Source organism: Toxorhynchites rutilus, chromosome 2, assembly GCF_029784135.1.
Source record: "Toxorhynchites rutilus septentrionalis strain SRP chromosome 2, ASM2978413v1, whole genome shotgun sequence".
Lineage (NCBI taxonomy): Eukaryota > Metazoa > Arthropoda > Insecta > Diptera > Culicidae > Toxorhynchites > Toxorhynchites rutilus.
This window is the reverse complement of record NC_073745.1, coordinates 200,020,851-200,044,929: the sequence shown is the minus strand read 5'-3', so window position 1 is coordinate 200,044,929 and position 24,079 is coordinate 200,020,851. Positions and strand designations below refer to the sequence as shown.

General features: G+C 39.0%; 1 protein-coding gene across 19 annotated transcripts in view; it reads right to left on the bottom strand.

The window, feature by feature from the left end:
- LOC129765174 (poly(rC)-binding protein 3) overlaps positions 1 to 24,079 on the bottom strand; it is a 675,323-nt gene that overhangs the window by 332,679 nt on the left and 318,565 nt on the right. For 12 of the 19 annotated variants that reach the window (XM_055765113.1, XM_055765115.1, XM_055765119.1 and 9 more), the window contains exon 2: positions 21,416 to 21,827. In XM_055765113.1, the coding sequence (XP_055621088.1) occupies positions 21,416 to 21,505 (90 nt within the window). In that variant the 5' untranslated portion in view covers positions 21,506 to 21,827. Of the gene's footprint in view, positions 1 to 21,415; positions 21,831 to 22,031; positions 22,330 to 24,079 lie in introns of those variants that run through there. The other 7 variants (XM_055765109.1, XM_055765108.1, XM_055765103.1 and 4 more) reach the window with 3 other exon arrangements.

Genomic DNA, 24,079 nt, shown 5'->3' with positions numbered 1-24,079 from the left:
CGAACCAGCATGCAACTCTTGGAATCAATACTCGAATTGTCGCCCCTATCGAACGTTGTTGCCGAAATGGAGGGCAAGTGGATGAAAAAAATGAGGATCCCAACATGGAAGACATCTGTGACCGTCGGTACCAGCAGCATCGGCAGGACATGCCCGTGCGTCAAGGGGTTGTGCTGTGTCAAGTGTTGTATAATTAAAGGGGCTGTCGTAGCGAATCTATGAGGCGAAAGTACCATCACTAGGGCCGAGGCCGACGGTACGTACTGCCCATTGACAGGTTGGCCAACGAGCTTCATCGAATCAAACTAATGACGAGGAGAAGGGGGGACAGCAAAAAAGGAAGATATCCTTTCAATAAGTCTCTCCAAAAATCATTCTTTCGGAAAATACTTGCGAAAAGTTATCCGTTTCACTTTTTCGTTCGTCTCTTCGAGAGTTTCAAGTTTTGAGTTGCACTCGCGTTACGCATAGAAAACAGATACATTTTTTTTTTCCGAATCCACCCGCCGGGTTTGTTCCTTCCGAAGGCTGGTTGGAGAGATGTGATTTGGGGCGCTGATTGTGTCGTCTTGTTCCCAGGGTACAGAGTATCATTTGTACAACGGAAAAAAAGGTCCGTGATGACAAAAGGTTTCACTCCGCGCCGTTATCCGATGTCAACGAATTGCTTCGAATTTACAATAGCAGCGAAAGCTCCCAACTTTGTTCATTATTTTCCTGCGATAACAATCAGAACTTTTCGGTTATTGTTGGAGAAATAAGTTTGGAGCAAATGCAGCTCTGCACTGCAAATTAAATGATATCGACAACAACGGGGGAGGAAGTCAACACTTAGCTTTTTAATTAGGCTAATATGTAAGGAACACCCCCGTTCGTTTGCGAAACAGTTGAGGAACGACAAGTTACGTCGAAAGTTTGGTGACAAATCCTGGGGCATCTCCGGGCTTCCTACATATGTGTGTGCAAGTGCACATTTTTGTTGCATCCAGCAGGAATCTCTTTCGTAGTCTCTGTTACACATGAGCGCTAAGATAAGCAATGCTGACGACGATGTTGGCTCGGCGGTGTCAACATGAGACAAGACCGTCGAATCGTAGCACAGATGTGACAAAATAATTGCTGCCTGTTCGAGGAACAATTATAAAGTTTCGTCGTTTTGGCTGAACGCCTGGCGGAATGGGGCGGTGGTTTCCACCTGCTGCTCGAGAGCATCCGGTGTCGAGGTTTATCTTCCGGCGGTGAAATCCCACGTTAGATGTTTAAACGATAGAGCAATAGTTTTAAGACGTTGAGACGAGAGCCGTTATCCCGGGAGAAAGCATTTGAGTCCGAAGTGTTTAGACAAGAGGGTGGTGAGAATGTGTGCCGAAAGGTGTGAAGTGTTTGTTGGAGTACCAATTAAGATGCTGTGATCTGAAGTTCGTCATGCGATCGGCCACACACTAGAAACAATTACACAGTGATTGTTGCATCCACACGATCAAAAACAAAATGCTATAGCAATATATAGTAAAATGTTTATCAATATGCATTCAGCATAAATAAAAATCGCAGCGCAACATCGATTTTTGTCAGGGATTCGTAATTAACCTGGAGAAGAGAATTATAGCATGTTCGGAATATTATTCGTAGAATATCTCACAAGCAGATTTTCGGTTTGATGTGTGTATGCGCAATGGCAGAATTAGTGCCGATTCTTTTAGGGGTTTACAGCAACCTCTCATAATTCATTCAAATTTTTCCAAACAAGCATCATCGCATACTCAATTTTACCGAAATTAGTTTAGACTGTCTCCTGGAGAAGGTAAAACTTTTGTGTTTTTTTTTCAAATCGATGTAGCAAGAAAACTCCCCTAACTTTTCGCAACTCATAAAAAATGTGTACTGTGAGTGAGGTCACTGGTCTGAGTTTTGATTGAAAAACAGTATTTAACAAAAAAAAAATGAAAAGACAATGCACAATGGTCCAGGAGATGCATTTAAGTGGAAATTAGCATTTAGAGCTGGACAGCTGTTCTCTAGACAAAAACTGTCTTAGACAAAGTTGTTACATATGATAGAGCGCTCGTTTTTATGTTGTCAGAAATAGGGTGACCAAAATTGTCGATGAAATAAAAAATCTAACTTTCTTATCTTTATAGATAGAGGTGAACATAGTTCGACAATGTTGTAGCTCCAATTATTTGAGACATTTTTGTAGAACGAAGTTTTTCTCTATCTCTTGAAATAACCGATATAGTGCCTTTTTTCTATGTTACGTTTGGGTCATCATGAAAGAAACTGTTTTTTTTGCTCTAAATTTTATATTTCAAATTTTACATGCAAACTGTCTTCGAAAGACTTTTAGACCATACTAATACAAACATTTTTCGATGCAGAACATGCCAATATCTCAACTTTACTCAAAGTTATTGATATTTCTTCCCGAAAAACACGCTCTTTTCATTTGTTTGTCATTCATTCTGGGGCAAACATGGAAAAATACTTGTTGACGGAATTTGAGAGAACAGATTTCACTCTATGCAATAAGTGATTTTCAAAACTGTGTTATTTTTTGTGTTTGAGTAAATTAAAATTGAAATCATGAGTTTTTGGATAAAAACCCATCAATAACTTTGAGCAGTATTAAGATATTGACATGTTCTGCATCGCAAAATATTGGTATTGATAAGCTCTAAAAGTCGTACGAAGACCATTTTGATGTAGAATTTTAAATTTAAAAGTTAGAGTAAAAAATCCGTTTTTTCATAGTTACCCTAATGCAACTTTGTCTAAGACAGTTTTTACCTAGAGAATAACTGTCGAGCTCAAAATGCTTATTTCCACTTAAATGCATCTCCTGGACCATTGTGCAATGTTGACACGATGCAAGTTTCGGTGATTCATATTCAAGGGGGTAGTACACTATAGAAACTTGAAAAAATAAAAAAAAATCAATCTGGGCTAAAATGTTCTCCGGTTCTCTGGTTCTGACTTTACAGTAGTTTTAATCCCAGGATTGTCCAATACTCCGTTCCAAAGTTACAAGCCAATTACTGCCGTTCTGCGCATAGTTGTCCCATGTTCCAAACCAGCAACTGAGAAAAACCGCAATCAAAGTTTTCTCGCATATTTGTCTACCAAAAGCATTAAGCATTTCAATTTAGCAATACACCGGGTTTTTTATAAGCACTATACTATTGTTTAATGATGTTCAATGTTTGAGATCCCCTCACTGAATCAATCAAGCCTGATTACGAGTTTAAAAATTAATGGTGGGACTGTTATGCCTAGAATATCAACAATTGAACTTGATGTTGTTTTTGGATATACTGGGAACAAACAATTTTTTTTGTTCCGAAAGATTATGCATAAAAACATCGTTTTATGAAGAAATGAGTGATCTGCAACACCTTCGCCAAATATAAATCTCATTGTTATTGGACGTTAGCATTCGTCAAAAATTAACATGGGACAACTTTGCGCTGAACGGCAGATTAGTGGACCTAAGTCTTTGCGTAAGAAACGCGGATCCAAAATTTAACCTTTTGCGGTCGTATTATATTTGGGCATGGGTGTCGTACTGGTCGGAATTATCTTTCCTTGAAAAAGCAGTAATACATGCAAGTTTATGAAAAATAAACATTTTTTGTGAACTATACATATTTTCAGCATTATATGAACTGAAAAAAAATTGTTTTGGCAATTCAATCGCAAACTATAATTATTGACTGTCGTTCAGTATCATTTTCCTTCCTTTGATGTTGATAGATCTGAGTTTATGTTTCTTTTTGATACCTGTATTCATTAACAATCTTCTTCAACTTATTTTTTCTTAAAGTCAGTATCTTCATCGCTTTCCGATTGCTAACATATTATTTTAGTTTCGAGCTTCGGTAGTTAATTAAAGATCAGGAATCGTAAAGAAGACTGACAAAGATGTTTTGTATTCTTAAACTAAATGATTGTTTTGACCATACCTATTTGTTTTTTCGATTTGATAATTATGGTTAATAAACCTGCTGCTAGAACTCGATTAGGAAAGATACTACATCTTTCTAAGTTTTTCCTTCAGTGCCCTGTTCAATGTTTCTGAACATAGCATGACTCGTTAGAATAGTTCCCTGGTTCATTGTTTGAGCAATAGATGTTTCATTCTGATGTAGAGAAATAGCTTTTATCAATCTATTGCAGGGAAAATTTGATCCCAACAATGCACATTGGTCCAGGAGATGTATTTAAGTGGAAATCAACATTTAGAGCTCAACAGTTATTCTCTAGACAAAAACTGTCTTCGACAAAGTTGTTACATATGATAGAACGCTCATTTTTATGTTATCAAAAATAGGCTGACCAAAATTTTCGACGAAAATAAAAATCTAAATTTCTTATCTTTATAGATAAAGGTAAACATAGTTCGACAATGTTGTAGTTCTAGTTATTTGAGACATCTTTGTAGAACAAAGTTGTTTTTTCTGTCTCTTCAAATAACTGATACAGCGCCTTTTTCTATGTTACGTTAGGGTCACCATGAAAAAACTGTTTTTTTTTGCTCTAACTTTTATATGTAAAATTCTACATACAAACTGTCTTCGGAAGACTTTTAGAGCTTACTAATACAAATATTTTGCGATGCAGAACTTGTCAATATCTCAACTTTACTCAAAGTTATTAATATTTCTTCCCAAAAAACACGCTCTCTTCAATTGTTTGTCATTCTTTCTGGGGCAAACATAAACAAAGTGTATTGACGGCTTTTGGAAGAGCATATTTCAATCTACATGATGCGTGATTTTCAACACATGTTATTTTTTGTGTTTGAGTGAATTAAAATTGAAATCATGAGTGTTTGGGTAAAAAACCATCAATAACTTTAAGTAGGATTAAGATATTGACATGTTCTGCATCGCAAAATGTTGGAATTGATAAGCTCTAAAAGTCGTACGAAGACAGTTTTGACGTAGAATTTGAAGTATAAAAGTTAAAGCAAAACGTTTTTTCATGGTCACCATAATGAAGCTTAGAAAAAAAGCGCTTAATCGATTATATTAAAAGATAGAAAAAAGCTTTGTTCTACACAGTTGTTCAAAATGATTAAGGCTACAACATTTTTGAATTATATTTATCTCTATCTATAAAGATAAAATAGTTAGATGTTTTATTTCATCGAAAATTTTGGTCACCCTATTTTTGATAACATAAAAATGAGCGCTCTATCATATGTAACAACTTTGTTGAGAACAGTTTTTGTCTAAAGAACAAATATCTCGCACAAAGTTGTTTTTTGGCGCTTTCTATCTAAGTTGCATTAGGGTAACCATGAAAAAACGTTTTTTTCACTGTAACTTTTATATTTAAAATTTTATATCAAAACTGTCTTCGTACGACTTTTAGAGCTTATCAATACCAACATTTTGCGATGCAGAACATGTCAATATCTTACCTACCTTAATCCTACTTAATGTTATTGATGTTGTTTTACTCAAAAACTCATGATTTCAATTTCAATTTACTCAAACACAAAAAATAACATAGTTTTGAAAATCACGTATAATATAGAGTGAAATTTGTTCTTTCAAATTCCGTAAACAAACATTCTTTATGTTTGCCCCAGAAAGAATGACAAACAAATGAAGAGAGCGTTTTTTTGTGAAAAAGTATTAATAACATTGTATGAAGTTGAGGTATTGACAAGTTCTGCATCTCAAAATGTTTGTATTAATAAGTTCTAAAAGTCTTCCGAAGACAGTTTGTATGTAGAATTTGAAATATAAAAGATAGAGCAAAAAAACCGTTCTTTTCATGGTGACCCTAAGGTAACACAGAAAAAAAGCGTAATAACAGTTATTTCAAGAAATAGAAAAAAAAAACTTTATTCTACAAGGACATCTCAAATAACTAGAACTACAACATTGTCGAACTATGTTCATCTCTATCTATAAAGATAAGGAAGTTATTTTTTTTATTTCATCGAAAATTTTGGTCACCCTATTTTTGATAACATAAAAATGAGCGCTCTATCGTATGTAAAAACTTTGTGGAAGACAGTTTTTGTCCAGAAAATAACTGTCGAGCTCTAAATGCTAATTTTCATTCAAATACATCTCCTGGACCATTGTGCAATGGTTAATAAATTTAGAACGGCTCTAGATTGTAGTTTTATTTTTGACTGAAAACTTCCGGAAAAAACTAATTTTGGAAACCATTCTCAAAATAGTTTCAAAATAGGAGATAGCATACTGAAAGTGTGGTATCTTTGGAACAACAAAACATCATTTCTGACCTGCAAATATATTTCTCCAGAAAGAATAATAATGTTAAGTTCTCGTTGTTTGAGAAACCACATACATATAACCGTTTCTAGTTTACTGTGGCTGACTTCAAAGTAACATATACAATTTTTTATTATTTTATTGACCAAATAAATTAAATTTTTAGTAGCATATTTTGTGTTTTTCATTTTCTGTCATTTGTTTGTGTGTGAACTCACTGTATTCTAGTTTCTCTAAAATATCCAGCCTTTTCGTAAACCAGACAAATTATAATTTTTTATAATTTTTCACGTCTTACTTTGGGATATATGTTGTTGTACAGCTTTTTCTTCAACTTTCTTCGCTATCGTAAATCCTGGCCTAGAGGTGGTCACTTCCTATAGTATTCAAATAGTATTCAAATAGTACACCGTTCAGAACAAGTGACAGCAATATTTTTCTTGTTATCTTGTCTAGTTGAAGATACGCAGGAATAAATCAAAATTGAAATCCACAAAAACTATCACAAGAAATGTATCACCGACTATCTTAAAATGGAACTCCAAAAATTGACGAAATCAAATACTTTACTACCTCTTACCTGGATCAATTTTGGGAAACAGCACATCTCATCTCACACAATCGAAGAGAAATTCGCTCAAAATAACCCATATTTGTTGATTCTGAATCTATTGAAGTGATACGAGAGGCTTGAAAAATAGTTGTTATACGCTACAAGCAAATTTGGCGTAAGCATCGTCATTACAATTGGCATAAATGCTTAAAAATATTTTTATTTCACTTAATTCTCATTATTTGTTCCATAATTTAACGAAAAATTTAATTTTTTACATTATTTTTTATTTTACGAAAACGTGATATAAGCGAAACATTTTCAGTGATAAATTCGAGAGTGATATAAACGCCCAGTGGCATAATCGAGACGTCACTGTATATCACTAGTCTAAACCCATCGTTAGATATGATTGTGTAATGGCTAGAGAATGTTTTTCGCTCGCCAAAGCACTATGCTCTCTCTCTCGCAATCACGTTTCTATTCATCTACCGACCTGAACGGAGCGACTAGCGAAAAAAGAAATATCGATAAGAGCTCGAGACGGATTAAAGGGTGTGTCACATCGAATTGCATCACGGAAAAAACGCTGTAGAAATTCGCCCAGTAGACCGATCCTTTTGAAAATTTTAGACAGTAAAATAAAAACTATTAAACAACTTTTGGCATTTTCTTTTCATTCATACTTCGAGCCCAAGCCCGTATGCTCGCACCTTCCTCTTTACCCCGTCCATAAGGTTCTGTACAACGTCAGGTTGTAGTTTTTTTTTGAACAGAAATCCATTTTCTCTTGAAGTCCGCCTCCGATTTGACAACTTTTGGGTTCTTCCGGAGGGCCTGCTTCATAATCGCCCAATATTTCTCTATTGGGCGAAGCTCCGGCGCGTTGGGCGGGTTCATTTCCTTTGGCACGAAGGTGACCCCGTTGGCTTCGTACCACTCCAACACGTCCTTTGAATAGTGGCACGAAGTGAGATCCGGCCAGAAGATGGTCGGGCCCTCGTGCTGCTTCAATAGTGGTAGTAAGCGCTTCTGTAGGCACTCCTTAAGGTAGACCTGCCCGTTTACCGTGCCGGTCATCACGAAGGGGGCGCTCCGCTTTCCGCAAGAGCAGATCGCTTGCCACACCATGTACTTTTTGGCAAACTTGGATAGTTTCTGTTTGCGAATCTCCTCCGGAACGCTGAATTTGTCCTCTGCAGAGAAGAACAACAGGCCCGGCAGCTGACGAAAGTCCGCTTTGACGTAGGTTTCGTCGTCCATTACCAGGCAATGCGGCTTCGTCAGCATTTCGGTGTACAGCTTCCGGGCTCGCGTCTTCCCCACCATGTTTTGCCTTTCGCCGCGGTTAGGAGCCTTCTGAACCTTGAATGTACGCAGGCCATCCCGCTGCTTGGTCCGCTGGACGAATGAACTTGACAAATTCAGCTTATTGGCGACATCCCGGACCGAACTTCTCGGATCACGTCTAAACTGCTTAACTACGCGCTTGTGATCTTTTTCACTGACGGAGCATCAATTTTTGCCGTTCTTCACCTTCCGGTCGATGGTTAGGTTCTCGAAGTATCGTTTTAGTACTCTGCTGACCGTGGATTGGACGATTCCCAGCATCTTACCGATGTCCCGATGTGACAACTCCGGATTCTCGAAATGAGTGCACAGGATTAATTCACGACGCTCTTTTTCGTTCGACGACATTTTTCCAAATTTACGAAAAATTGACAGTGAAGCATGGCCAACGTGATCTATACACTCTTATCTGATTATAAGCGAAAGCTGAAGATATAATTCCTAAAAATTAAATTTTTACAGCGTTTTTTCCGTGATGCAATTTGATGTGACACACCCTTTAATTACAAATGGTGCCATTGACTATGCATTCGATACGGAAAATATGAAATGTTTGATATTAAAAAAAGTCGTAAAAGGTGTTCAATAATGATAAACAATTTAAATGAAATATTTAGTTGCTTGCAATTTGATAATTTTATTTAATCAATCGAACGAGCCACAGTTTCCCCTGATATATACATAAAAATTTTCGTTCCGATTCAGGTGTTTAGGTTTTGCTGCTGAAGTTATAATATACTGTCCAGCCAGTAAACATCACTGTTGCCTGTCAATTAATTATGAATGTATCATGGAGTGCGGAAATGAGCATGTATTAATTTCACATTGTGATGAAATTTTAAAACGATTTTTTGAATCGTTAAATAGTTTGATGAGAGTTTCATTGAAATGCCATATCACATATCCAGTGATATTTGCAACCTTTTTTTCTATCTCCGCTTATTCCACGTCGGTGTATTTCGTGCCACCCACACTAGAGAGACGATTCCACCATTTGTTTCCTAGCTAAAAACGCGAGAAGCAGGGCACCATCCTTCATGCGGACATTATCGTCATAGATATTATTATACTCAAAGAAAATTACAAATTACTAAAAATTAATAACACATGCTTAAACAGCTTGAAAGCTGGTAATGTTTCGCCCATCGAACGAGCAGCTAGAAGCTGGGAGCCGCCCGAACAGGGTTGCCAATAATATTTTTTGAAAAAACTGGAAGATTGCACTTTAAAAAACTGGAAGATTGCTGTTTAAAAAACTGGAAGAAAACTGGATCCTGTAATACCTTTTTATTTTAAGAAGACCGTTTATGATTTATCTAAATTGAAATTTTTGTACCCATTCCAATGCTTAATACAAATACAATTTTGTTTATGCTTCGTGTAGTACACTCTGCCCAACTTCTATAAGACCAGGTGATGATTTTGCTGCTTTGTGTCATTGTAAGCAAACAATGCTTCAATTTATATTCTAGTGTGTAGGTATTGGTGTCTACCATACACTGCATGACTTTCATATGTATGTGTGCAAGCGCTGAGCGTAAACGAATGTTTTCGTATTTTCAACTGTCAAGTTTCTATAAGACCAGTTACATTTTCCGTTGTTTTAGTTGTTTTGATTAATTAAATCTGGTAAATGATGAATGGAGAAGTCCTCACGGAGAAAGAAGAAAGACAAATCGTTGCATTTCTCCAAGAAAATGTTTTTTTTTTTTTTTTATTTAAATCGTTTATTTTTACAGGCTCAGTTACATAGGTTTAAAGGAGCCGAACTCCTTACTGTATTGTTACTAGTATATATACATTTTTCCTTAATTCTAATGTTAATAATATAGGAAACCGATTACTCGCGGTCAACTCGAGTTTAGAAGGGTGACATATTTTCTTCAGGAAAAGGAGGGGATATGAGGATATGTTGACATTGATCACACTCACACTCTCAATCACACTCTCAATCACACTCATCACACTCAATTCTTAAACCTATCTTATATCTAATATGTATTTACATTTCATCTTATTCTTAAGAAGGGATCCGATCTCTCACAAAGGAAAAGGAAAAGGAAAAACTAAGGGTATAAGGACAATCACACACGAAGATCGATAGCTTTAAGGAATACATATATTTGGGACATGTAATCAAGGTCTAACCGAGCCAACACGTCTCTCACCGGCACATTGGGCTGCCTTCCTCGGGCCCGAAGGGTGACTACTAAATTCGATCTGGCGACAAGATACAGCTCGCACGACCAAACAACGTGCTCGATGTCGTGGTAACCTTGGCCACAAACACAAAGATTGTTGTCGGCAAGATTAATACGAAAGAGTAGCGCATCTAACGAACAGTGATTGGACATGAGTCGGGAGAAAGTGCGAATAAAGTCCCGACTAAAGTCCAGACTTTTGAACCATGGTTTGAGGCTAACCTTAGGGATAATCGAGTGGAGCCACCGGCCCAATTCATCTTCGTTCCATTTGCGTTGCCAGTTAACTATGGTATTTTTGCGGACTAAAGAATAAAATTCATTGAAGGCGATTTGACGCTGATAAATATCGCCTTCAATTGCACCTACCTTTGCTAATGAGTCAGCCCTCTCATTACCCAGAATTGAGCAATGTGAAGGGACCCAGACAAAGGTAATGACATAACAGCGTCTGGATAAAGCACTCAAAATTTCTCGTATTCTCTCAAGGAAGTACGGCGAGTGCTTTTCCGGCCTCACTGAACGGATAGCTTCGACAGAGCTAAGACTATCCGTTACAATGTAATAGTGTTCAACAGGTCGTGAGGCGACGCTGTCCAGCGCCCAGTGTATCGCTGCCAATTCAGCAATATACACTGAGCAAGGATTCTGAAGACTGTGTGAGGTGCTAAAAAATTCGTTGAACACTCCAAATCCTGTGGACTCATTCATAGAGGACCCATCAGTAAAGTACATATTATCACAATTGATATCCCCATACTTTGCATCGAAGATCGTTGGAACGATCCTCGATCGAAGATAATCTGATGTTCCATGGATATCCTGCTTCATGGACAGATCAAAATGCACAGAGGAATTGATGTAGTCAGGAAAACAAACACGGTTGGGAATATACGAAGAAGGATCAACCTGCATGGAGACGAATTCATGATATGAGCTCATGAATCCAGAATGAAAATTTAGCTCGATCAGCTGCTCAAAATTTCCGATCACCAATGGGTTCATAACCTTACACCGGATGAGGAACCGAAGAGATAATAATTTGAAGCGATCTTTTAGTGGGAGTAGGCCTGCCAAAACCTCGAGACTCATGGTATGCGTTGAGGGCATACATCCCAACGCGATACGGAGACAAAGATACTGAATTCGCTCGAGTTTAATGAGGTGTGTTTTGGCAGCTGATTGAAAACAGAAACTGCCATACTCCATCACTGAGAGAATAGTTGTTCGATACAACATTATAAGATCTTCGGGATGGGCTCCCCACCAGGTGCCGGTAATTGTACGGAGAAAGTTTATTCTTTGTTGACATTTTTTACTCAGATACCTAATATGGGCCCCCCAAGTACATTTAGAGTCGAACCAGACCCCAAGATACTTGAATGACATAGCATGAGTGATCGGTTTACCCAAAAGTTGAAGCTTTGGTTTTGCTGGTTTATGCTTCCTAGAAAAAACCACCATCTCTGTTTTCTCCGTGGAGAATTCGATCCCTAGCCCAATGGCCCAGGTTGAAAAATTGTTCAAAGTATCTTGTAAGGATTCTTGCAGGTCGGATTCGTTTGATCCTACGACAGACACCACTCCATCATCTGCAAGTTGTCTTAGGCTGCAATTTTGTGTAAGGCAATTGTCAATGTCGCTTACGTAGAAGTTGTACAAAAGGGGGCTTAAACATGAGCCCTGGGGGAGTCCCATGTAAGAGACCCAACTTACTGCCGAATCTCCGTGAGAAAAGTTCAAATGTTTCTCACAAAGCAAGTTATATAACATATTATTCAATAGAGGCGGCAGACCCCGAGATTGTAATTTGTCTGACAAAACCTCTATTGAAACAGAATCAAAGGCCCCCTTTATGTCCAAGAATACTGAAGCCATTTGTTTTTTTTCGGCGCAAGCCAGTTGAATTTCTGAAGAAAGCAACGCAAGACAATCATTCGTCCCCTTGCCCCTGCGGAACCCATATTGTGTATCTGAGAGTAGGCCATTCGTTTCAACCCATCGATCAAGGCGAAACAAGATAATTTTCTCCAACAATTTCCGTATACAAGACAGCATTGCTATTGGGCGGTACGAATTGAAGTCGGACGCGGGTTTTCCGGGTTTTTGAATAGCTATAACTCGTACTTGTCTCCAATCATCTGGAACAATATTATGCTCCAGAAACCGATTGAATAAGTTCAACAAGCGATGTTTCGCCACATCAGGGAGATTTTTCAGCAAGTTGAACTTAATTCTATCCGATCCCGGAGCAGAATTGTTACATGAAAGGAGAGCAAGAGAGAATTCTACCATCGAAAACTCGGAATCAAGATCGCACCTATCTTGTGGTATATCTCGAATAATTCTTTGCACTGGAGCGGAATCGGGACAAACCTTTCGTGCAAAATTAAAAATCCATCGATGTGAATATTCCTCGCTTTCATTGGATGAAGAGCGATTTCTCATGTTTCGAGCCACTTTCCATAATTTTTTCATTGACGTTTCTCGTGACAAACCTCCCACGAAATTTCGCCAATAAGCACGTTTTTTCCCTTTGATCAAGTTTTTAAATTGATTTTCAAGGTCCAAATACTTCTGAAAATTTTCAGGGGTTCCACGTTTCCGAAAAGCTTTAAATGCATTCGATTTATCTCCATAAAGCTTGGAACACTGGCCATCCCACCATGGATTGGGAGGCCTTCGACGAATAGTGGAACCTGGGATGGGTTTCGTTTGAGCGCGAACCGCGCTGTCATATATCAAACGAGAAATGAAGTTATACTCCTCCAATGGAGGCAAACCATCTCTGGAATTGATGGCTAGAGCAATCGCGTCCGCATATTTTTTCCAGTCAATGTGTCTTGTGAGGTCGTATGCCATGTTTATTGATTCAGAAGAATTCAACCCATTGGTGATAGAAATTTTGATTGGCAAGTGGTCACTACCGTTGGGATCCTGGATTACATTCCACTTGCAATCTAACGATAGTGAATTCGAGCAAAGCGAGAGGTCAAGAGCACTTGGTTTAGCAGGAGGTTTAGGTACACGTGTTGTTTCCCCAGTGTTCAAAACGGTCATATTGAAGCTGTTACAAAGGTCATATATCAACGATGAACGATTGTCGTCGTACTGTTCCCCCCAGGCAGTTCCGTGAGAGTTGAAGTCTCCCAAGATTAATCGTGGCTCAGGAAGGAGTGAGCACATGTCAACAAGTTGCTTGCGGCTAACCGCAGCTCTCGAAGGCCAATACAAGCTGACTATACAGAGGTCTTTGCCTCTGATGTTTGCATGACAAGCAACAGCTTCGATCCCTCCAGTAGGTGGAAGGTCAATTCTAAAAAATGAGTGACACTTATTGATCCCCAATAGTACCCCTCCGTATCTGTCATCACGGTCCAAGCGTATTATATTAAAATCGTGGAAAAAGAGATCATTTTGAGAAGAGAGCCAGGTTTCGGATAGAGCAAAAACATCACAATTGAGTTTATGAATTAGAAATTTGAATGTATCCAATTTAGGGATAAGACTACGACAATTCCACTGTAAAACAGTGATATCTCCGACCTCTCTATTTAAATTAGACATCAAGAGAGATAATCATTGCAAGGAGGGGCCATGTTTGCATCAATTGCTGCAAAATTGTCTTTAGTACTGGAAGCATTGCGGTGACAATGGTTCTGATGGAGTCGGAAACATTAAAACACGTGAAGATTTGATCCACAAGGTCAGACAACTTTATAAATCCCGATTGAGAAGTTGAGCTGGACGGAAAAATATGGACAGTTGGGGTTTTTGATGTCCCCTCGAGTGCTGGGTCGTTCGAAGGTGAACTATTACCACGGAGGCCAGGAGGGACCTGATTTTGCTTATCCGCTGCACTCGATTTTTTGGACAAGCTAACAGGGGGTATCACCGGAGGGACTTGTCCTTGAACTTTGGGAGTGGTCACATTTTTGCGCCGGGGATTCCCTTGAGAAATAAACGGCGTGCCCCCGTTAGCTGTATCCGCTTCCATTTCGTCAACTGGCAACGTAGCGAAGACATTGTGTGTATTGATTGGTTGTTGTTCTTGAGCCAGTGGAGAAGCGCCCTTCAAAATTTCTGCAAAAGTGCGTTTAGAGCGTTCCCTCAAAGAGCGCTTCTGTTTCTCCCAGCGAGCCTTGTATGTTTCACAAGCTGAGAGCACGTGTGGGGATCCCCCGCAATATGGACACTTATGCTCAGTCGCACTGCAGGATTTCCCCTCATGTTGTTCTCCGCAAGTGGCACATCGTTCTTTATTGGCACAATAAGCAGCCGTGTGACCAACTGACTTGCACTTTAGACAAGTCATTGGCTTTGGAATAAAAAGTCGCACGGCTAACCTCAATTTATCTACCATCACGTAGTCAGGGAGAGCTGAACCAGCGAAGGTGACTCGAAACGAGTTGGACGGCGTAAATTTCTTTTCTTCTCCTTCATGGGAGACTGTTCCGAGCTGGCGGCAACCCAAGATCTTAACAGTCGTCGAGGGCAGTTTTTTAAAACGGCCGGTACCTTCACTCGTAATGTATTCGCACGTCAAGCCCGTTTCGGTTATCACACCCTCAATTTCGACTATGTGAGAGGGTATGTAGACCCGATACTCAATTGTAAAATGCTGATCGACAACAATCTTGTTTGCATCTTTTCGATCATTCACGACAACTCGCAATTTGTTTGGTCTAACCTTCGAAATTTCCGAAACGGAGGTATACCTTGCCAGATCTTTCGCGATCTGCATGACTCTCAACGCCTTTCCATTTGGCTTAGGCCTGAAGAAAACAACCCAGGGACCAGTTCCGGGCGCATCTTCTGGATAGACCTTTACACGGGGAGTGGGAATAACAGGGGGGGAAGGCGAGGACGGGGATTGAGAGTGGGAAGGCGAAGGTTGAGAAGGAGCGGGAAGAACAGAGGGAGAAGACGAGGTTGAAGGTAGAGTGGGATCGTTAAGGGCAGATGGGAGATTTGCTAGTTTTTTGGAGGGAGGCTTGGTAGGGTTAGCTGACTCGTCCCCAGAAGAAGTATCTTCCGTATTTGGAACACGTTTGAGTGACTTTTTTTTATCCGTTAGGAGGGAACTAGAGTCAGAGACCTCCATATCCGAAGGTCCCCCACTCTCTGCCATTTTAAATTTTCACTTATATTCTAAGTATTTTTTTAAACAATATTTCACAATAAAATAATTCACAAAAACAAAACAAAAAAAACTTATAATTATTAAATATTTTCTCTCAGTATATTCAATCTTATTCACCTATGAACGCACTCCAGTGCAGATGAACGGGAGCGTGCTGAAAGCTCGTTGGTGGTGGGAATGTGCCTACGACACCACTACACACAGTCGTCGGTGAAAGCTTACCCGCACTGTCACTGTTGGCACGATGACTCGGCGAAATCTCCAATGTCGGCGAAGCAGCGACAAAACAAAAACCAATGCTTGGCTTTCCGAGGATGAAAGCCTTTATCCACTTGCAGGCAGGGCACTTCACTCAGTATGAAGAAAATGTTGTTATCAGAGAAATTTCTCGTCGTATTGGACGATCCCATCAAGAAGTGCTCAATTATTTGGCGAATTCTCAAGGATACGGTAAGAAGGGGAGAGCTCTACGAAGCTCTCTGACCGAGATAACCAGGAATTTTGGTGGAGACTCGTGCATGATTTGGGCGGGATTCTGTGCAACCGCAAATCTCAAGATAGCTTTCACATCATTCAAGGATTACACACATGTTCTGTAATCCTCTCTCCTACCGTTTTTGCGTGGATATCGTCACAAAAAAAATCACATTCCAGCAAAACAATGCTACTATTCATACCAGAAAGTAAACTAAGCAATGGATTAAGAACCAAAAACCTAATTTTTTGGACTGGCCGGCTCACTCTCCAGGGCTGAATCCTGTTGAAAATCTGAGGGGGGGGGGTCCTTGTACGCAGAATCTACACTGAGGGAAAACGGTACACAACGATTAAAAAGCTCAAGGTCGCAATTTCGGTAAAATGGAAAAATATCGAGAAATTCGTTCAGCAGAATTTGGTAAATAGTATTCCAACACGAATTTTCCAGGTTATTAGTCAAATAGGCAAGATTACCAATTATTGACATGTAAATTAGCCGATCGTTTTGAATTTTTCATTCATAATACTTATGAATTCTGAAGTGGTCTTATAGAAACTGGACAGCTGAAATTATCATATTTAAGCACAATAAATAAACAAACAACTCTTTTGAACGAAATTGACGTTAAATATACTTTATTCTAAGCATTCAACTATGTATGAATGTATCTTGTTGAAATTCTAACTGTTTGTGTTGCAACGAAATAGAATCAGGGTGATCTTATATAAGTTGGACAGAGTGTAGTTCAGAAAACCGTGACTTCAATTACTGTGAAACAATATTTGAGAGATGGTTTTGTTTGGGCAAAACTTGGAGAGTTTCGTATTTATCGCTTCATGTCTATAAAATCGATGATAAATGATTGTCGCAAAACTGCCCATAGTTCGATACCTCAAAATGGTACGAATTAACATGAGATACGAGGTAAAGTATTAAAATATCATAAAAACTTCTCACGATACTGTTTCAATGCTCAAATAACCACATTCAATGACAAAACAATACTGCTCAAGTATTATTTTGGTATTGAAATTATCAATTTTAAGTATTGAGAAGCTATTTAATTTTATTTTGACGTAGGACTACGTCTTTCATTTCTATACCGGGGTGTAAAATCAAATTTTCGAAAACGAAAGCGTTATGCCGGAGACCGAGATTTTGAGCGTTAATAGTTCCTAAACAACTGAACGAAATGGTATGATAAACACTTCATTCGAAAGATAAAATGTCTACGCGTTATATACTTGTTACTTTTTCATCCAAAAACTGGTTTCAATACCCGTAAAATTGATTTCAAAACAGGCTATTGAAATCACCAATCGGTATACAAGCGAGCGCCGCTCGGAAATCCACTCAGTTATAATTGAACAGCGATTGGAGCATGTTGTCGCTGTTGTGGTGAAGCTCTTCGCTTATCATGAAAGCGCTGATGAACGCTGTCACCAAGAGCCTGTTTGTGCACCTTAGGCTAGAAGGGAATCCATCAGGAGGAGAGTGATACCACAAACGGTTCCCCGGGAAGACATCGGAGCAGCCGCTGCATACACACACACATACACGCGCGGAACTCTTCGCTTGGATGCCATTCAACATCGGGAAAATTCCGGAAAGATCTAATCGTTGCTGAAAAATAATCTGCCAAGTCCCCTGGGAATTGAAAAATACATTCATGCGAAAGAGTTTATTTTAATGTTTTCTAACCATAATACGTTTGATTTTGTAATTTTTCATGAAAGCTTCTGAAGATTATTCTTCCCCATCAGTAGGATATTTTCGTATCCAATATTGTATGCGTGCGCAACGGAAAATGTTTTGCATCGCGAAAATTATATAATTTTCAATCGATTATTGCTCAGTCGTCGAAAGTTTCAAACTCAGCCGTTAGAGGCGAATGAACTGAAATGTTTAAAACCTCTATAATTCATTACGTTCGTTCGTTCAAACTCAGAGAGTTCATTTCCCTCTAGTTTGCCTTCCAAATTGCCATCGTAAACCACACCTTCTATCGATTCAATCACGCACAAAAAGCATACTAACGATATTCTGGTGGTGAAGCGCATTCATTTTTCGTGAGGAAATCGACAAGACAACATCCTTACTGAACGAGCTGAACGTGCTGGACGAGCTGGACGGCGAGGGATCAAGGAATTCATTACCTGGCCTGACCTGACCTGAAACGCAATCAGTTTGTTTTAACTGTCAGGGAGCGCAGAAAAGCCGCTCGATCAGAAGGAGAAGAGAAGGTGACCAAGAGAGTATCAGCATTGAAAAAAGGTTCCCCGGGAAGACATCGATGCAGCCGCCACACACACATACACGCGCGCAACTCTTTTCGTTTGCTGGTTATCGAGAAGAAACCTGGAAAGAAGTGATCGTTGCGAAAGTGAAAAATAATTTGCCAGTTCCCCTTGAAATTGAAAATTACATTCAAGCGAAGGAGTTTATTTAAATGTTTTCTATTCATGTAATGCTGCGACCAAATACAATTGGTTTTGTGATTTTTCAATCAAGTACAATCAACAGGTGGCTATCGAGCATTAACCACTAGTGGACTTCGAGAAGAATCGAGATTGCGTTTGCAGGAATGCTTCTGATGATTATTCTTCAGAACAAGGTTTTTTGTATAGGTTTTTGGATGCATAAAACCTTGTGCCTTCAACGTAACGCTCGCTTTTTCGAAGTACCCCAAATATTCATTTATTCATTCGTTCAGAATGGATTTAGATTCAACTTCAAACAAATGATCGCTAAATCAACGATAGTCCTACGTCACCTTTGCGGTTATACCATAGATAGAACCCACTTCCTGTTTTTTATATTATTCATTGCTAATTTACATCTTTTAACATACCAATCTCTTATAATCCATACCATCTTATAACATTTGGCTTGTCCAAACCAAATCATGATGAAAATGAGGTATTCTTAAATATTTCCTCTTGCTCAAGAAAGTATTTTTGAAAAATAGTATGCTTTTTTGCACTATGGTTCACATGCATTTTGTGTAAAGTGTACATTAGCTCTTCAGGGAAGTTTAGATTATGAATACAATTAATGATACACCCAGGTTTTGACGTAGGACTACGTCTTTCATTTCTATACCGGGGTGTAAAATCAAAGTTTCGAAAACGAAAGCGTTACGCCGGAGACCGAGATTTTGAGCGTTAATAGCTCCTAAACAACTGAACGAAATGGTATGATAAACACTTCATTCGAAAGATAAAATGTCTACGCGTTATATACTTGTTACTTTTTGATCCAAAAACTTGTTTCAATAGTCTTAAAATTGCTTTCAAAACAGGCTATTGAAATCACCAATCGGTATATAAGCGAGCGGCGCTCGGAAATCCACTCAGTTCTAATTGAACAGCGATTGAAGCATGTTGTCGCTGTTGCGGTGAAGCTCTTTATTTATCATGAAAGCGCGGATGAACGGTGTCACCAAGAGCCTGTTTGTGCACCCTAGGCCAGAAGGGAATCTATCAGGAGGAGAGTGATGCCACAAACGGTTTCCTGGGAAGACATCGCTACACACACATACACGCGCGGCTATTAACAGGTGGTTATCGAGTTGCCATTAACCACTGGTGGGCTTCCAGTATCGAGGAAAATGTGGAAATATCTAATCGTTACTGAAAATAATCTGCCAGTTCCTCTGGGAATTTTCAAAATATATTCATGTGAAAGAGTTTAATTGAATGTTTTCTATCCATGTTACACTGTGACCAAATATGTTTCAATCAAGTGCTATTAACAGGTGGTTATCGAGTTGGCATTAACCACTGGTGGGCTTCCAGTATCGAGGAAAATGTGGAAATATCTAATCGTTACTGAAAATAATCTGCCAGTTCCTTTGGGAATTTTCAAAATATATTCATGTGAAAGAGTTTAATTGAATGTTTTCTATCCATGTAACACTGTGACCAAATATGTTTCAATCAAGTGCTATTAACAGGTGGTTATCGAGTTGGCATTAACCACTGGTGGGCTTCCAGTATCGAGGAAAATGTGGAAATAACTAATCGTTACTGAAAATAATCTGCCAGTTCCTCTGGGAATTTTCAAAATATATTCATGTGAAAGAGTTTAATTGAATGTTTTCTATCCATGTAACACTGTGACCAAATACATTTGGTTTTGTGGTTTTTCAATCAATCGCAATCAACAGGATAGCTTCTGAAGATTATTCTTCCCCATCAGTAGGATATTTCCGTATCCAATATTGGATGCATAAAACCTTGTGCCTCCAACGTAACGCTCTCGTTTTCGAAGTTCTTCAAATATTCATTCATTCAGAATGAATTCAGATTCAACTTCATACAAATGATCTCTAAATCAACGATAGTCCTACGTCACCTTTGCGGTTATACCATAGATATAACCCACTTCCTGTTTTTATGCGACGTTTTTTACGAGGTTTTTTTTGCGTGGCTTTTACGAGGTTTTTTTACGCGGATTTCTCAATTAACGCGGGTTTTTTACGCGGATTTTCCAATTAACGCGGTTTTTTATGCGAATTTTCCAATTAACGCTTTTTTTACGAGATACGTATCCCCCGCGTAAAAAAAACCTGAGTGTAGGGTAGGTGTAGAACTAAAATTCCTTTGAGTGGCCATGATAAACTAATATCCATTTGGTGTAAACGAAAGCAAAGTTACTTGGGTTTTATATTCATATCAATTGAAGTCAGTGGTAATTATTTACTCTATGACCTTTTGAACTTCAGAATGGTTTGGAGGACCTGAAACATCTAATTTTCATATAAACACAGTGTAGTATTGATTCTTGGGTACGCTGTTAAATAAGATTAACAATTGAGTTATAACCTGTTTTTGAAGTAGTTCGAGAAAGCTCTTCGTTTTGACATTTTCGACAAAACACCGACAAATTGAACGAAATGGAATTACAACCTCGCCTGTCGCAGAGAAGAGAGATCGATCCAAGGTCGAACGATAAATGTTGACAAATAAAATTACTCAAGGAATAGGAAGGAGGAGGGAGAGATAATATTTATCATTCTAAATTTATTTTACATAAAATGGATAAAACTAGAGCACAAATATTAAACTGGATAAACCTGGACGATATTCCAAAAAAAACTGGAAGGTTTCAAAGTTCAACTGGAAGACTGGATCGAGAAAAAAAACTGGAACATTGGCAACGCTGCGCCCGAATCGAGAGAGAGAGAGAGAGAGAGAGAGAGAGAGAGAGAGAGAGAGAGAGCTGTACATAAAAGGACGCGATACTGCCGCTCCCCGGCGGAAATCGACCGGATTAATGGGAATACTCATTTCCATTATCCTTATATTCAATCCTCATTTAAAAAGCTGTTAGCCCCCAAAGCATCCCTTTAAATAACATTCCATAAAATATTGAAGCATGGCTCATTAATTCCCACCAAACCCCACCTCGCCTCGCCCCGCCCGCTTCTTTCCTTACCTTGCCCTGCATGATGAGTCGGATGGTGAGCGTGACTGCCGGGTCGTCGGACAGGTTGATTTCGGTGAGCTTAGCCTTGGCTTCCTCCATCGTAGCTGCCTGCTGGTATCTCTTTATACTTTTATCCGCGAAAAACTTGATTAATTAAAAATTTAGAAACTTTTCCGTTGCTTTTATTGCTTCTCAAAGCTCTATATTCTCGCTTCTGCTGCTTCGCTTCTCGTATATTTTGTTTCCTTTGCACTCTTTTAGTTTCGCGCGCTACGTTTTTCGCACCACTCACTGCACTGTTGTACTGTTGTTGTTGTTGTTGTTGTTGTTAGGTTATGTATTTTCACGCAGGAAGATTAAGTAAATTAAAACGCTTTGAGGAAACGCCAAGGAAAGAATCGAATCTTCTCAAAAAGAGGACCTGCTGGGGGGAAAAAAAAGAAGGGAAATGAGAACAGTATGAGATTCGGAAGATGAAATCACGCGATCGAGAGAGGGGGGGGGAGCTAAATTACGCGTAACGTCACTTTCAATTAATCTCGCCGATTTTACAGAATTACAGAAGATCATCGGTCCGTGCCACCGACCGACAGGGTGTGGAGGGTTCCAAGCACTTTACTATCACCTTATTGCACACTAAAAAAAGGTTCGTTTTTCTCGCCGCTTGACCACAGCAAACGCCGAGGTGTTGGTGGAGTTCGGCAAACTGTTACTTTTCGCTAGAGTCGTTTCCGGCAAACACACGGCAAAACTCAAGACACGCCCGAGGTGTAAGTGTGGACTCGAGTAGTATATCGGACACGGGATCACGGGAAAGCGGAAGCTTGGAGTCAATTAGGTCGATGTGAGATGAATAACAAAATCTCGGATGGTCGGATCTTTCTCCACTGCCACACCACTGCTTTCGCCTGTGTGCACTTTTATCGTACAATCGGGATTGGTATCAATTGCCTGCAAGTGGAGAAGAAAAACAAATAGTTAGTAATGGGTATGTGCGAGAGTGGGCGTGGGCGTGTGCATTGGGAAGAGCAAGTGGCCGTTGTTGTTTGCTGTTACGGGTGGCGGCGGCGGCAAAAAATTGATGGTACGAGCGAAAATAATATAATCTGATGGGGGGTAAAATGATATTCTCGATATGATCGGAGAGATTATTGCAAGTAATCCAATTTGCGGTTGGAATGAGTATCGAATGTGGGAAGTTTGCTTGTATTTATTGTGATTCTTTTCTAGCACGTTTGGCGTTGAATAATCCCAAATCAGGTACTATTTTATTCGTTTGTGCAGCGTTTTTCATTGTCTCGGTCAACCCAAAATTTGCTATATTTCTGAGTTGACAATTTTTCTTTATGTTATCCAGGTGTGCAAATTTAACAAATTGATATTTCATTGCCGAAAATGGTTTTATCCTCATTCTTAGAAGCAGACAAGTTTCTTCGACTAGAGCAACATGGGGTCGAGCGTTGTCATGTAGCGAAGTTATCTCAGAAATCAACTCAAATGTGGGGTTGGTAGCGAGCTTCTGCGATGGTTTCAACTAACATTTCAAATGCTCCTAATATTCAAAGCCAAGTTTATCTTCCAAGTACGCAGCGTGAACTTCATACTATAGATGTGTGGTTTGGCCGTCGATGTTCGTGGATGATCACGGCATCCCCACGACTTCGATTTAAAAATGTCATAATGAATCTAATTTTTCATCACAAGTGACAATCCGATGCAAGAAACTCTACTGTTTGGACATTGGAGCAGCTGTGCTCAAGTAAACAAACAACACCGTTCGATGTTTTTCGGCCAAGTCGTCGAGCTTTTGGATCATTTCGAGTTACACCTTAGAATTCTGCTCGTTACTGATTTGAATTTGACTCAAATTTTCATATAAATGTGTTTACCAGTGTTGCCACACGTACAGATTTATCTGGAAAGGTACAGATTTTTTCGTTATTTTTGGTACAGATTCTGTACGGTACAGAATACCGATTTTCGTCAAAAAGTACAGATACAGTAGATACAGTACAGTACAGTTGGTATAGATTTTTTCTGCGTGTGAAATTTCTCTCGAAAATTTTATTGAATAATAGTACGCAATCTAAATTTCGAAAGACTATGTATAAGCATCATCAAACACACGAGTGGTTCGAGGCTAGCAAATGTTAATGTAGGAGAACCGCGGGTAATACGGACAGTGGTGGTAATAGGGACAGGTGGTTGATTTGTATAGTTACATTTTGAATTTCAGATTTCTGGTAGAGAGAACACCTTCTACATGATATTCTATAATATTTAAGTCCTGTAGCAATGAACACTGATCAAAAGTGGAAAAGGGAAACAAAAACCGAAAATCATACATGATTCCGCGTGTGGATGTAATTTCAGCTGCTTCGATATTAAGCATTTTGAGTGGTTTAAAATCAAAATTCAATTCGCTGATGGTTATATTTCGTTTTGTGAGTTAACAGAGAAGCGATATTAGGTATGTACGGAAAAGTAATTTCATTTTTGAGTGGAAAATTTTAAATTATTGCAATAATTGCGCTGGTGGGGTAAAACGGACAGTTGTCCGTAGAAGTGAAATGGACTGTGAAAAGTCTGTTGAATCTATACCTAAGGAATGCCCTGCGTCTATAAATAGAAATCAAATCGCCAAATGTGGACTGTTTAGAAGCTGACTGACGT